Source organism: Anoplopoma fimbria, chromosome 10 (genome assembly GCF_027596085.1).
Source record: "Anoplopoma fimbria isolate UVic2021 breed Golden Eagle Sablefish chromosome 10, Afim_UVic_2022, whole genome shotgun sequence".
Classification (NCBI taxonomy): domain Eukaryota; kingdom Metazoa; phylum Chordata; class Actinopteri; order Perciformes; family Anoplopomatidae; genus Anoplopoma; species Anoplopoma fimbria.
The window spans coordinates 8,455,545-8,470,962 of NC_072458.1; the positions used below are offsets into that span (position 1 = coordinate 8,455,545).

The window sequence follows — 15,418 nt, forward strand, 5'->3', positions numbered from 1 at the left end:
TGCGCCTGTCTGACATCAGCATCACTGCCTCTCTGTTAGACGGTTTCGCTCCAATCGCCAAAGACTTGGCATTATTCATTTCTTATGTGTAATAAATTATTGTTCAATTTTATTGAAGTCTCTCCTGACTGAAATAGTTATAATATAGCATGTTGCAAAAAGTCATACAAAATTCATAGAAGTCATTAAAAAGTTTAATATAGTGTGTTGAAAAAAGTCATAGTATAGTATTTTGAAAAACAAACATACAATAGTTATTGTTTAGTTTTTCAAAATAAAGTAATGTTTAGTAAGTTTAAAATAAGTCATACTATAGTTTTGTATCAATTTATGTGTTAACAATAGAAAATATGAAAAGGAATGTCACCACAGCGCACTGAGGACTTCACGAATTGAGGCTCATGGCTGCTCCTAAGATAACCAACACAATACACCTCAAAGAGAAGTAGAGTGTGATGGTATTGGCATACTGTCTGAAGAAAACAATCCAACTACGTCAATAAGTTACTTCACTTTTTACAATCTCTGCTTGCTTAATTGACAAGAATGTTTATGTTTAGCAAAACCAGCTAAGGTTAACTTTTCTATCTGTCAACTGATGATGTGTTTGCTTAAACAATTACATGAATACATCTGTTGATATCTAGATAAACTGTATATCCTATAATGGCCAAAGTGGGGGATTGTTGTGTTAATGTATGGTAACAATGGAAAATTTGAAAATAAATCTTTTGATAATTGTTGTACTCCATATGAACCCCATGCACCCTGACACAATTTTCACTGAGGCATTTTGCACGTCCGCAGTCAGCTAAATTTCTTAACAGTCACCTCGCCTATAAGTATTTTCTCTCTCTGAAATGTTGTTGATTCTGCATGCACAAATTCTGTGTAATCCCCTGCTGAAAATGAGTTCTCTGTTATATTCTCTCTTTGAATAAATAAACCAAAAGCATATTTGCTTGATTTCATCTCTTTATTTCATTCATCACAAGTCATAGCATAGCATCTATAAAAAGTCATAAAAAAGTCACACCATACTATGTCAAGCATAGTATTGTAAAAGTCATAGAATAGTGTTAAAAAGTAAAAAACTCTTAAGTATAGTCCGAAAGTAAGTCATAGTAAAGTTTTTCAAAAAAGTCATAATATAGTATGTCGCCGTAAAAAAAAAGTCATAGTATAGTATGTTGAAAAAAGTAATACTATATCATGTCTAAAAATTTAAAAAATCCATGGTAACTTGTATCTTAAAAAGGTATAGTGTAGTATGATGTAAAAAGTCATAGTGTAGTATGTCAAAACAAAAGTCATAGTATGTCGTAAAAGAGTCATATTATAGTATGTCAAAAAATAAAAAGGTAATAGTATAGTGTGTCAAAGACGTGAAAAAAGTCTGTACTATGTGTATACTTTTTCAAAAAAATTAATAGTTCAATATGGCGAAGTAATAGCAATAGCAAAGTATGTTGAAAGAAGTAAAACTATAGTACCTTGCAAAAAGTCAGTGTGGTATGTAGAAAATAAGTCATATTATAGTATGTCGAATAAATCAAAAAAGAAAGTCATACTATACTATGTTAAAAAAAGTGAAAACATTTCATAGTATGTCGAAAATAGTCATGGTGTAGTATGTCGAAAAGACTGGAAAAAAGTCTAATTATGGTCTGTTGAAAGTAATTGTATTGCATGTCTAAAAATTTTTTATATAGTATGTTAAAAAAAGTCATAGTATTTTATGTTTTAAAAAGTCGTGTAGTATGTCAAAAATAAATCAAAGTTTAGTATGTCCAAGAAAGTGAAAAAAAGTCTTATTATAGTATGTTAAAAAAAGTCATAGTATAGTATGTTGAAAAGGTCATAGTGTAGTATGTCAAAGAAAGTCATAGTATAGTAGGCCGAAGAAAAGTTGTACTATAGTATGTCGCAAGAATTAGAGAAAAGGTCATAGTATAGTATGTCTAAAAAAGCAGTAAAGAGTCATAGTATAGTATGTTGAAAAAATATAAGTATAACATGTCGGAAAAAATAAACATAGTCCAGTATTTCAAAGTATATTGAAAAAGTCCTAAAAAGCCATAGTATATTAAGTTTAAAAATAGTAGAAAAATAAACATTAGAAAGTCATAGCATCGTAGGGCAAAAAGGCCATGCAAAATTTCATTCATAGAATGCCGGGAAAAAAAACATTGCATGGTAGGTCATAAATTGTCATAAGTCAAAGCATAGTAAGAGTAAAAAAAAAAAAGTCCCATGTCAAAATAATTGGTAAAGAATTCATAAAATAGTATGCCAAAAAAGTCATCGTATAGTATGTAATTGAAATATTATAGAATATCATAAGAGTAATAGTGTAGAAACTCAAAAAAGTTCATTGTACATTTATGTACAATCAACTATTTATGTTTAGAATAGTATGTCAAAAAAGTGGTAAAAAACTGTTTGACAAAAGAAGTCATGTAAAAGTCATACTATAGTAAATAAAAATAGGTATGTCATAAAAAGTAATCTTATAATACGTCAATAAAACAATTAAGTCATTGTATAGTAGCACGCCATAATGTCATGAAAAAAAAATAAAAAAATAGTGTAGCTATAGCCATGCAGATTGTGTCCTATCCAGGGGATTTAAGATATTCACTAAAATGAACTGTTCCCTCTGAAAAAAAAGGACTAACACATCCCTTCTTCTTACAAATGAGAATTTGAACTCATGAGCAATTTACAAACTGCCGTTTTGTTCAGTACTCTCAGAAGGGTTTTGCTGCAACAACCGTTCTAGTGCGGATATACTGATTTTATATTTTTACAGAATTTACTACATAATTCTCATAGGTACAAGAAATGATAAAACCTGTGATGTTTTATGGAAAAGTGAATTAATGGAGGTAATGCTCTTGATTAATTGCTAATGCAAAAAACTAAGTGACAGCCCTGATTAAAACTCAAACAGAATATACACCTGGACAGTTTCGGGAAACTGATTCACTCGCATGTCAATGAGTAGCTTTCTGATCAGGTAAAACTTGGTGTTATATTAAGATGTAAACCAACAGATTTATGGAGATAACCTCTAGTACTTTCTAATATAAATGATAAAATGACTATGTTTGCATTCAAAGTGTCAGACAGTAAATAAATCCTCCAATTCAAACAGGAACTAACCACGCACAAACCATTCCTTTAGCCAAAACAATATTTTATTAAGAGAGACAGGGTTGGAGGGTAGAGTTACAGCAACAACTGATCTGTCAACAGGAACAATGGAAACCCATCTGCTGTCCAGTTAGTTAGTCTTCAGGTCTCGTTTCAGATCAGACCTCCGGGTGTGCCGCTATCTCAGGAGGCAGAAGTCGCTGACATCCACCGGTCCATCCCTCCTCTCCCCTTCAGCTCCGGGGAGAACAGCTAGTGCTGCTTCCTCCTGAATGAGCACCCTGCCAGAGGAGACAATGACAGTTAGACAAAAGACAGGCCTTACAGTACAGAAATACTGCATGTGGTGCACACCGCTATTGTCCTACACAGTGCTGATTCAAGAGTCATCATTTCCCATCATGTGCCTGATTAGGTCAACATCACTTCCCAGTAAGTATTGATGCTAGCTAATACAACACAAGCCTCAAAAGTGGAAGCTTTAACGGCAAAAAAACGACAACATTTTAATTATGAAGAATATACAAGCTACAAGATGCTAACTAGGCCACCGACAGTATCACCTTATACTAAACAGTGGCTATAAAGTAGGTATTTGTTCTCAGCCTTCGAAAGGGGGGAGCCAGTGGTCTAGCTCAACCCTTCTGCAAACCGAGGTCAATCTTGCACTGGAATGAGATTGGAAGACCACGGAAGGGGAAGTCCAGTCACTTGTCAGTGCAGCCCATAAAATATGTAAAATAATTATTGATGCAAATAATTTCTGTTTTCAGGGTCTGAAGCAGCAGCTAAATGCCAAATATCAGGTGAACTTAAGCCATGTTACAAAATGCTTCCTTTCTGTTACACTGGCAGAGTAGATAATAAATAGTTATATTCTCTGAATTCAATCTTTGTCACTGGTGTGAGTTCTGATCACGAGCAAAAAACAGTAAAATGGCTCTGAACAGGGCCCTGATTGGCTGTCATGCACAAAGTTGTAGCATCTGAATGAAAAATTGGTTGACATTCAATGAGGTGTGAGGCTACTGAACAACAGGAGGTTTTTACAAAGTAACCAGTTCAATACACACAAAAAAAGGCAGACCACACATTATTTTCAGTCCAATGCAGATCAGGCAAATTAAAATATTTGGCTTCAAACTAAAACTGCATTCGAAGTAAATGTTTGGTTATACTAGTGCAGATAGCTGTGTCTGTTATGGAAAACCATAACTGTATTGTAAAAGTTAATTATAAAAGGCATCATATTTGTACTGCAGGACATCAAAGGCTTGTCTCAATAAATGATTGAACAAATCGAACACACATTTTGAGGTTTCCACCGGACATATACCAAATTGCAGCAACTGAAATTTATCGAACATGTACGATATTATGCTGCACCAATCAACTTTACTACAACTGAACTCTACATGTTGGTCCGATACCTGTGTAAGGTGTATAGTAGTGGGTTAATACTGACCCTCTGTGAGACGTGCTTTGCCTCCAGTGGGCTGACACAAGACTGTTGAACAGCCAACACACAGCACAACTGTCTGAGCGTGGCTGAACACTGTCGTGATCTTGTAGCATCCTGGAAGAAGGAAAAACAAGACACCGATTACAACTCCAGGCGGAAGAGTAAATACCAACTAACCCAAATGAAGGGAACGACATAAAATTATAATTATGAAGAATAGAAAAGCTACACGATGCTAACTATGCCACCGACAGTATCACCTTATACTAAACAGTGGCTATAAAGTAGGTATTTGTTCTCAGCCTTCGAAAGGGGGGAGCCAGTGGTCTAGCTCAACCCTTCTGCAAACCGAGGTCAATCTTGCACTGGAATGAGATTGGAAGACCACGGAAGAGAAAGTCCAGTCACTTGTCAGTGCGGCTCATAAATTTCAAAATATGTAAAATAATTATTGATGCAAATAATTTCTGTTTTCAGGGTCTGAAGCAGCAGCTAAATGCCAAATATCAGGTGAACTTACGCCATGTTAGAAAATGCTTCCTTTCTGTTACACTGGCAGAGTAGATAATAAATAGTTATATTCTCTGAATTCAATCTTTGTCACTGGTGTGAGTTCTGATCACAAGCAAAAAAAAAAAAAATATGAGGGGATGTGGAAAAACTGTACCTGGACATTTCACATCCATGAAGTAAGAGTTAGGACTCTGAACAAGACGCTTCTTCTTGTGCCTCCTCTTCTCCTCCTCAGGGGACGGGTGCAACAAGTCTTTTGCGAGCTGCATTAAGAAGGAGAGTGAACAAAATGTTGGTTAACTTAAGCAGAAAAACATTTAACTGTTTGGTCAGGTTAAACTGGTTATTCAAGATAATGCACGGGCTATTAAAGAAAAAAAAAAGAAACACTGGTCATTCAAATATATTACAATGCTTAAAATAAAAACAAACCATAGAGTTAGCATTGTTTTTATCTAGTAAAATTACCGATGCGTTAGTCCGTTCAGGCTCCTCGTCTGGCCTACATGACTTGGATTAGGTAATGCAGGCTACGCATTTTACGTAAATCGCGGATAACACTATATATTTAGGCACCAATTATACATTAGCCTATCATTAACCCATCTTCATGAGTGGAGAACAAATCACGACTGTTGATGTTAAGTGTGTGGTCATGAGCACGTTCCGGTCCTCCGTTGAACTGACTCCATGTTTGAGGAGTGCGCGCAGCCATCTTGTGTCACAATGCGCTCGCAATGCGCTCAAATGTGCAGAATTATTGGTGAAAAACTGGCATCAAAACTGAACGAAAGCCTCTGAAACCAACACCAGTCGAATCGCTAACTTCTTACGTAACAGTTGAGCCGTGAGGCGGCTCTCTAACACTCCTGTATATGTTAAAAATGTTATTTTACAACGGCCTGTGTATACTCACTGGCATGTTGGCGAGGAAAGTGCCGCTGCCGAAAAGGAGGCATTACCGGAAGCGAGGGGTTGATATCGGTGGATCCTTTGAGCACGAGCCGGATGTGACGAGTTTCACAGGACGTGGTGGCCATCTTGGTGAGGTCCAAACTCCACCCTGCTGCCGCTTTACGCCCATGTGCGCTCCCTCTGCTGAGCAAACATTTATATATTTGACTCTACACGACGACGCTTACCCTCCTATTGTGACAAAATAAAAATAAAAGATAAAATGTCTTTCCTATGATAAGTGCAAATAAAAACGAATATTGTATACACTTTTGCTATGGCAATTGCAAATCACAAAATCTATTGCACTTCCATTTTTTGACAATATGCTCTGAAAGAATGTATGTTTATTCACTTAAATAAATAGAAAAACAATAAATGAACAGTGTGACCTATTCCTTATTTTCATTTGCTTTAAGCCCCCTTAACTTGGCCATTAAATTTAAATTTAAATTAAGATTTCTGGTTCATTCTTGGTATTTGTTTTTTATGTCATTCTTTCTCTGGTTCATACCAGCCATTAAGCGATCCCTTCATAGCCCAGCTTGATTATGAGTTAAGTATTCTGTAATTGGTATTTGACAGGGCACATCTGGGTAGAATGGGACCAGGTCTGGATAGAACCAGACCACATCTGGGTAGAACCAGTCCAAATCTGGGAGGAATAGAACCAGACCTCATAATGGTAGAATACAACCAGATGTAGAACCAGACAACATCTGGATAGAATAAGTCCAGATCTGGGTAGAACCAGACCACATCTGGGTATAACAATATGTGATCTGGGTAGAATAACCATATCTGAGTAGAACCAGATATTTGTTATAACCATAACACATCTGCGTAGAATGTGATTCGATATGGGTAGAATATTACCAGATCTCAGTAGAAGAGGACCATATCTTAGTAGAATAGAACCAGACCACATCTGGGTAGAATAGTACCAGATAAAACAAGAAGTACCTGTCACACTGGCTGACAACTGTAAGATGTGATAGCAATCTACTTGGTACTTGGTATCTGGCTGTTCTCAGTCTTTGTCCTTGATGCAAATTCTGACAAACAACAACAACAAAGCAGTAAATTGGATCTGTAAACAGGGTTCTAATCAGCTATCCTAGGCAAAGCATCTGGAATTTAATGTGCCACATGGTCTACCCTTTTTATATACCACAAGGCTTTTTCTGTTAATACATCTCATGAGTTACAAAGGCACAACAGAGGGCAAAATAAATATATGTCTTTTTAATGTTGTATACCAAATTCAAAGTATACAGTCTGTAGAATTAGATAATTTCTCTCAGCACTAGTATGACCCCTTTTCCTCCTCTTCTGTCTGTTTGGAGCTGTTTTTTTCGAGTGGATCTCTGAGTGTCATCATTTCCTTTATCTTCAGATAATACTCACACTCGGGTGGGAAGTGGTTTCTCTAAAAGACAGGTCAGAAATCATCACACAAATTATCTTCATATTCCTCTACAACTGTTAATTATCACTGTAGATTCCATCAAACGGGGCAGTGGTGTATTTAGAGTATGGTAAGTCACTGATACACCTAAACTAATATATTGTCCAATATAATTGAAATAATCCAAAATACTAAAGAATTTTACTTCAGCGGACATACCATTAAACAAAGCACTAAGTGGAGGCACTATAGATGGAGTTTATTTAAAGGGAAATTTAAGTGATTCTGGTGTAATCAAAATAAATGTTTTAATAGATTATATAGGTAAAAATCAGCACATTTAAATGTACCTGAATAATTTCCCACATTCCCAGATCTCAGTAATTAACTTGGCAAGAACAATAATATCATGACCAATTTTAAATGAAGCCCAAGTTATTGTAAGCCACAAGTAACATGTATGTTACAATTAATACTGATTCCAAAACCATTCCATTAATTAAAAGTACACAAATTTAAAGACTGTAGTCATGAATTATTTTTCAAAGTGAAATGATTTAACCACATAAATGTAATCCTTATTTATGAACTAAAGGCAATAGTGCACAGTTGCCCCCCCCCCCACACACACACACACACACACAAAAACACACACACACAAAGCGTTGGCTTGAGACACACACCTGCAGACAGAGACGCTGCAGGCCTTCTCCCTCCCCCTGCATCTCCAGTGATGTCAGGAAAAGAGGCAGCAACTTCTCTGTAATTCTGTTTCCTACACAAAAATACAAACACAACATAACCATTTTACTTGAGTCTTCAATAGACATGGTGAGGTTTCATTCATTATTTTGTGCAGAGCCCTGCAGAAGTATCTGTTGATAGCAATCAGCTTGTACAAAACAGTTCAAAATGGATTTCATTAATGTTATGTGATCTGTTAATATTTTTTTCTAAACAAATGACAAAAATGTAAAATATTGTATGTAAGAAAAAACACAATATAATAACATTTATAAAGAAAAGTTAAAACAACACTATTTGTGCCAAAGGATTTTGAAAATTAAATCTTTGCATGCTGATCCTGAGGAAAATGTTTCAAACCTAACTGTATCTGTGCTGGAAATGCCTTGATGTGAAAGTATTTCAGATTCAATGTCTTATTTCCAGCTGAGATGAACAACCCACAGTTACTGACCTGCCAAGTTGAGGGAGGTGAGAGTCTTGTTTCCAGGCAGAATAAGCTCACCATCCCTGTGCTGCACCGACTGGTCCAGCAGGGGGTTCACCATCTCCACAGACTCTCCCTGTTGATGGAGAGGGGAGAAGTAAACAAGTGCTTGACAACAAGATATTTGCTCATCAGAAAATTGCATCAAACAAACCTCGGTCAGGGCAGAACTTGATTTATCCTGCTAAGAAAAGAAAGTAATACAACTGAATTATTAAAAGTACTGTACTCTGTGTTATATCCATATGGTACTTGGTACACAGATTAAGAAAGCATGTCTCTGGTACCTCTTGTGCATTTAGTGGTTTCTCTTTGCCTCCTTGCTTGCCACCTTTACTTTGAGTCGTCTTTATATCGGAAGCTGGGGGAGATTTAAAGAGACAGCAATGAATGAAAATGAAAAGTTGAAGATCCCGGCTAACATAGGATGATAGCGAAAGTGTTATTATGTGATGGAGGCGATTACATTTCTTGTTAGACTTTTGGTTCTCTTTGTTGGAAGCTGGTTTCTCATCTTTTTTGGATGTTTCCTGTAAATTAAAAAAGATCTCAAGATTACTTTTCAACATTTACAAACCCCAGATACCAAATGAGTTACACTAGTTACACAGATTTTCCGGCGAGTTACCTTTTTTTTGCCTTTGTTCTCCCCTTTGCTGACGCTCAGTGAACTGCTCCTGGCTACTGAGAGAATTTGGTCAGCAGGCTGGTCAGAATCAACCATTAAAGATGACTGAAATAGTTTAAATGTGTTTATTAGAATGTTTAATACATGTCCTTGCACTTCTATACTTGTGAGAACCTGTTGAAACCTTTCAAACGGGGGCATTTTCGCAGAGAAATGAAAGCCAATTTACTCTTTGACCAAGACACTTTGATGTTAAGGATTAGGATTAATTTGATAATTTAGTGGGTATTTGATATTGCTGCACTCACAGGATGCATTCTTTCCAGAAGCATCTTCCTCCTCTCCATAACTTCTTCATGAGTGAGCGCAAACTCGCCAAGAATCTGAAAATGTAAGTGGAGGCAAATTCAATCACAGAATATAATGTAATTATCTGAATATAATTTGAAACAATCTAACCGCTGATTTAAATGTGTTATGTGGCAGGTCAAAATCTTTAATGTAAATTGATACCCCGGCCAGATGAGCAGCTCCTGAGTCTCCAATCTGATTGTTTGACAGCGAGAGAAGGAGCAAAGCACGATTCAACCGCAGGCCCTGAGAGACAAGACAGGTTGAGGGCTACACCTCAGCAGTCATGAGGGGAACATAAAGGGGCAAATATGGAGTCAGTTCTGGGTTATACCTTTGCGATATGTGCAGCACCTGCATCCCCGATAGAATTGAATGCCAGGTTGAGTGACAGGAGGTTCCGGTTAGCAGATCTGGTTGTTGAGAGAGCCGACCCAATTAGATGAGCTCCCTTGTCTCCTATCTGGTTATTTCGCAGGGACAAGTGGGTGAGGCTTGACCAAAGAAAAACACACAACATCAATCGGGCATGATGTTGCTTCTCTTTGTGTGTGTGATTGCAAATCAGTGTCTTTGTGAACAGGTTCTGTACTACTATGACTCACACGCTGTCTTCAGAGAGAAGAAGGTGGTAGCTCTGCTCTGGAAGATGGTTGCCCTCCAATGTCACAGCTCTAACATAAAACAAGGAGAAGGGGAACCATCGGTAACCCTCAGTGTTTGAATGATAATGTTAAAAACATGTGGTGTAACTTTCCCTGCAGTTCTACAACCTTTTTGTCTACGAGTCTCACAGTGTGAATGCCAGCAGAATCCACCCACCTGAGGTTGGAGCACAGCGATATTGTTTTCATGAGGGAGATTACCATTCGATCTGTCAGTCCTGCCTGCCAAAACCTGCAACACAGAGGATAAGATTATACAAACAAACAAGAACAAAACAGTGACAGCTGTAACCCTGTTCCCTGTAACAGGAGTGCATCAGCTCATTACTCACTGAAGGCTCTGTAGCTTGCCCAAGGAGAGAAGCATCTTCTGTAGCACTCTAGCAATCTGCTCATCTACCTTCCAGCCTGTGTTTATTTGAAACAGATTATATTATGTTTTCTCCAGCATCAGGCAGAAATATTGAATGACATCAAATACTAGGGGGGCATTGTTGGTTGCAGACTGCTCAGGAAGTTGAATGATTTTTTGTTCTTACCAGAAACATTCAATTTCTTGGCGCTGAGGGGGTCTTCATTCTCCAGTTCCACTTTGAGGCATGGCTTAGACCAGAAAGGTGCAGCATTTATCTGTGACTGGCTGTCCTCTGAAGGTACAATTATGATAAATAGAAGTGAGCTGAAGCTGAGATTATAAAAAAGGACAGTTACTGTACATTCAGACTTCCTACATAATGAACTATACAGTACAGGGGAATATATTTCCAGTGTACCAAGCGATCCTAGGTCGTCAGATTTCCTTTGGTTAATATTTTTAGATAACTCCTACATGTGTCTGTTTAGAAAATCAAAAATAAGCTCAGGTTTAATGTACATTAAACTAGAATTAATATTGCATATTTAAATGTTTATTCAATTAACATCAACTTAGATCAATTGAAAATACCTGATGCGGAGAACTAACAATTCCATTGAGAAATTAACACTGGAAAACATATTTTAATGGGTACAACAAGATACTATGTGTCTGCCACAGATCAGGAGCATCTATTGTTTACCTGTTTCCTCTCCTTCAGTTTCAGTGGTGGGTAAGGCTGGTTGCTTGGTGCTCACAGTTGGGATATCCTTCATCTCCAAAAGAGCACAAAGCCCAGGGAAGTCAATCTCAACGATGCCTGAGCACTGATATTCGTCTGTGGGATGGAGGGGATAGAGCACTGACCATACAACTCTCATTTGATTAAAGAAAAAAACAGTCTGATAATGTCACTTACCAAAGGTCTGAGCAGGCAATTTTTCATTTGGAGTAGGTCCTAAAAAAAAATACAGAACGGCCAGAGTTTAGCATTTCGCCTTTTTATTGATCACTTGTGAATTATCATATCACGCTTGCTGTCAGGTGATGCGAGTAAAGTTATTGAATATGTGAATGCTAAAGTTGAAAAGGCATTAATGCAAAAAAGTCATATTCTTTCGTCCTTGACATTTCATGATGGATAGACGTTAATAAATTATTAGGATGACTTTGTTTTGATTTTGATTTTATTATTATTTCCAGTGTTGGAAAGGAACTAAGTATTGCACTTAAGTGCCATTTCCAGATATATGTACTGAACTTAATTATTTGTATTTTAATACATTTTATTATTCTGATTCACTACATTTCAAAGGGAAATATTGTGCTTTTTACTCCAATGAAATATGAAGCTGACAGAGGCCATCCTGCCCCACATTAATAGGCTAGACCTACTTACTTATGAAACTACTAAAGTGCATGTTGCTACTCATACTTTTGTTTTGTTTTACAAAGTTATAACTGCTGTACTTTTATTCATAATGAATACTTTTCATAGTGTGTTATTCACTTCTCTTAATAGCCTACTTTTAAATCCCAATGCCCTCCTCCTCCTCTCTGGTGACTTTAACCATGCCCCTCCGTCCTCCACTCTGCTCACATTCACCCAGTACATCACCTTAAGGACTGTTTTGACTCGACTGTGTGGGAAGTATTCAGTGATGCCCATGGGGAGGACATCGACGGTCTCACAGACACCATTACAGACTATATTAACTTTTGTGTGGAGAACACCGTACCCACAAGGACTGTACGGTATTTTTCCAACAGCAAACCCTGGATCAATCCTGATATAAAGACCCTCCTCAAGGAGAAGAGGAGGGTTTTTAGATCAGGAAACAAGGAGGAGCTGAGGAATGTGCAGAGGGAGCTGAGGAGGAAGATCAGGGAAGGGAAAAATGTCTACAGGACAAAGATGGAGGATCAGCTGCAGCAGAACAACATCAGCGGAGTCTGGAAGAGCCTCAAGGCCATGTCTGGCCACAAGGGGCCAAACCAACAGCCTGTGGGGGACCAACAGTGGGTGAATGATCTGAACTCATTCTTTAACAGATTTGATCAGCCACCCACCCCTCCCCCCACCCAGACCTCCCTGCTGCTACAGCCCCCATCGTCTGCACCCCCTGTAGATTGCCCCTCTTCCTCCTCCTCCACCCCCTTTTCCACAACACTCGGCTCCCCTCCACACTCCTCAAACACTGCACTCCACCAGCACCCCACCCCCACTCCAACAACCTACAACACACAGCCCCCTTCCCCCAACTTGTCCCTCACAAATAACCAGGTGAGAAAAGAACTGAAGAGAATAAAGGTGAGAAAGGCCACGGGTCCGGACGGCATCAGCTCAAGGCTCCTCAGATCCTGCGCAGACCAGCTGTGCGGGATAGTAGAGCATGTCTTCAACTTGAGCTTGAAGCTGGGGAGGGTACCACAGCTATGGAAGACGTCCTGTGTGGTACCAGTCCCAAAGACCCCGGGGGCCAAGGACTTCAGCAGCTTCAGGCCGGTGGCTCTAACATCCCACCTGATGAAGACCCTGGAGAGGCTGGTCCTTGTGCACCTCCGCCCCCTGGTGACCTCATCTTTAGACCCACTTCAGTTTGCCTACCAATCTGGCATCGGGGTGGATGACGCTGTCATCTACCTGCTACAAAGATGCCTTTCTCACCTGGAAAAGGCATGTTCTTCGACTTCTCCAGTGCCTTCAACACAATCCAGCCTTTGCTTCTGAGGGACAAGTTGGAGCAGACTGGGGTGGACCACCACCTCACTGCGTGGATCCTGGACTACCTCACCAACCGTCCACAGTATGTGAGGATACGGGAGTGTGAGTCAGATCTGGTGTCCTGCAGCACGGGGGCCCCACAAGGAACCGTTCTGGCTCCATTCCTCTTCTCCATCTACACATTTCAACACTTCAAATATAACTCTGCTACCTGCCACCTGCAAAAGTTCTCTGACGACTCTGCAATCGTCGGCCTCATCTCCGCCAGTGATGAGAGGGAATACAGAGAACTGAACCAGGACTTCATAGGATGGTGCCGGCGGAACGGCCTCCAGATCAACTCTGGTAAAACCAAAGAGCTGGTGGTGGACTTCCGCCGGGGTAAACACTGTCCTCCAGAACCAGTGAACATCCAGGGACAGGACATTGAGATTGTGCAATCTTATAAGTACCTGGGTGTTCACTTGAACAATAAACTGGACTGGACTAATCACACTAACGCACTTTACAAAAAGGGTCAGAGCAGACTGTATCTGCTGAGTAGACTGAGGTCCTCAGGAGTGCAGGGAGCACTCCTGAGGACCTTTTTCGACTCTGTGGTGGCATCAGCCATTTTTTATGCAGTGGTCTGCTGGAGCAGCAGCATCTCAGCAGCTGACAAGAAGAGGCTAAATAAACTTGTCAGGAAGGCCAGCAGTGTGCTGGGGTGTCCACTGGATACGGTGGAGGTGGTGGGAGACAGGAGGATGATGGCAAAGCTGTCATCCCTGATGAACAACACCTGCCACCCCATGCGGGACACCCTGGCAGCTCTGTGCAGCTCCTTCAGCCACTGGCTGCTTCACCCCCGGTGTGTGAAGGAGAGGTACCGCAGGTCCTTCCTTCCAGCTGCTGCTGTCAGACTGCACAACCAACTCTGCTCCCAGCAGACCACATGACACATGACACGTGCAATGCAATACACTGTGCAATTATAGCTTTAATAGTTTTTTCTGTCTGTAAATATAATATTTCAGTTATTGTTGATTTTCTACTGTTTTTTATTGCTTATTTATAATACTTGTTTTTTTATTTCATTTTTATCTTGTCTTTCTTCTACTATGTCTCTTGTGTGCACTTTACCCTCTGCTGCTGTAAGCCTGCAAATGTCCCCGCTGCGGGACTAATAAAGGATTATCTTATTTTATCTTATCTTATTCACCTAAACCTGTCAAAATAAATCCCACAATTTAGGTTAAATATTAGAAATTGAACAGTGTAAAAATAAATATTTTTAATGACCATATAACCATTTAAAAGCCTATATATATAATTTACAGATTGAAGATATTGTCTCAATAACAGCTGGCATAAACTAGTCTCTTCAGTGGGGCTGGTACCGCTGATCCCTGACCTGCTGATGGAAGACTCCTCATCTAACCTGTATGTTTCGAGGCCTCCTCCTCAGCATTTGCCTTGTCTGTTTTCTCCTTTTGTCTCCTTCTAGACATTGTTGTGTCTCGCAGTCCAAATGTAGTTAAGTCATTACAGATACGTGAGCTCACGTCGCTGTACGCTAGATAGAAAAAAAGAACTCCTGGGCGTCATTTCCGTTACTACGGTAACCAAGCCCAACCTGGAGGACTCATCGCGAGACTCCTGGGAAAGTACTTGGAGGTTTTAATTTCGCTCTTAGTATTGTTTGAAAATTATCATAAGTAAAGATTTGCTTTTTTGGAATTTATTATGTCTCATTTATGTTAGTAACATTGCTGAAAACATCAACATTCCTTGTATAATGCCGTTTAATTATTATTATTATAACGATATATGCCTAATCACATTCCGTCGTAGTATCGCGAGAGTTTCCGATTGACAGTTTGGCGCGAAACTAAAAAAGTGAGAAAATTCAGATTGAACTGTCAAGTATCTCAGGCCTGCAAGGACCAGGCGCAAAACCGTCCACGACCCACTTCAAGCCAAAGTGAAGC

The 15,418-nt window shown here is 39.1% G+C and overlaps 2 protein-coding genes and 2 non-coding genes across 4 annotated transcripts; all 4 read right to left on the reverse strand.

Annotated features, from left to right (window-relative positions):
* Positions 1–3,178: 3,178 nt before the first annotated feature.
* On the reverse strand, positions 3,179–6,155 carry rps27.1 (ribosomal protein S27, isoform 1). The gene is made up of 4 exons (XM_054605706.1): positions 6,048–6,155; positions 5,286–5,394; positions 4,622–4,732; positions 3,179–3,437 (listed from the first exon to the last, which is right to left on the reverse strand). Exons 1-4 carry the CDS (start codon positions 6,051–6,053, stop codon positions 3,409–3,411), a joined length of 255 nt encoding a protein of 84 aa, XP_054461681.1. The 5' UTR covers positions 6,054–6,155; the 3' UTR covers positions 3,179–3,408.
* On the reverse strand, positions 3,750–3,879 carry LOC129097826 (small nucleolar RNA SNORA35). Its single transcript, XR_008531555.1, has one exon. It is a non-coding gene; the product is annotated as a small nucleolar RNA SNORA35 (small nucleolar RNA).
* Positions 4,909–5,038, reverse strand: LOC129097825 (small nucleolar RNA SNORA35). The gene has a single exon (XR_008531554.1). It is a non-coding gene; the product is annotated as a small nucleolar RNA SNORA35 (small nucleolar RNA).
* A 1,236-nt stretch (positions 6,156–7,391) lies between the features above and the next one.
* Positions 7,392–14,938, reverse strand: lrrc71 (leucine rich repeat containing 71). Its single transcript, XM_054606564.1, has 17 exons — positions 14,869–14,938; positions 11,643–11,681; positions 11,427–11,561; positions 10,908–11,015; positions 10,701–10,776; positions 10,526–10,600; positions 10,309–10,377; positions 10,038–10,197; positions 9,866–9,949; positions 9,661–9,735; positions 9,353–9,457; positions 9,191–9,254; positions 9,012–9,085; positions 8,879–8,905; positions 8,692–8,800; positions 8,177–8,268; positions 7,392–7,514 (listed from the first exon to the last, which is right to left on the reverse strand). Exons 1-17 carry the CDS (start codon positions 14,936–14,938, stop codon positions 7,392–7,394), a joined length of 1,485 nt encoding a protein of 494 aa, XP_054462539.1.
* Positions 14,939–15,418: the final 480 nt, after the last annotated feature.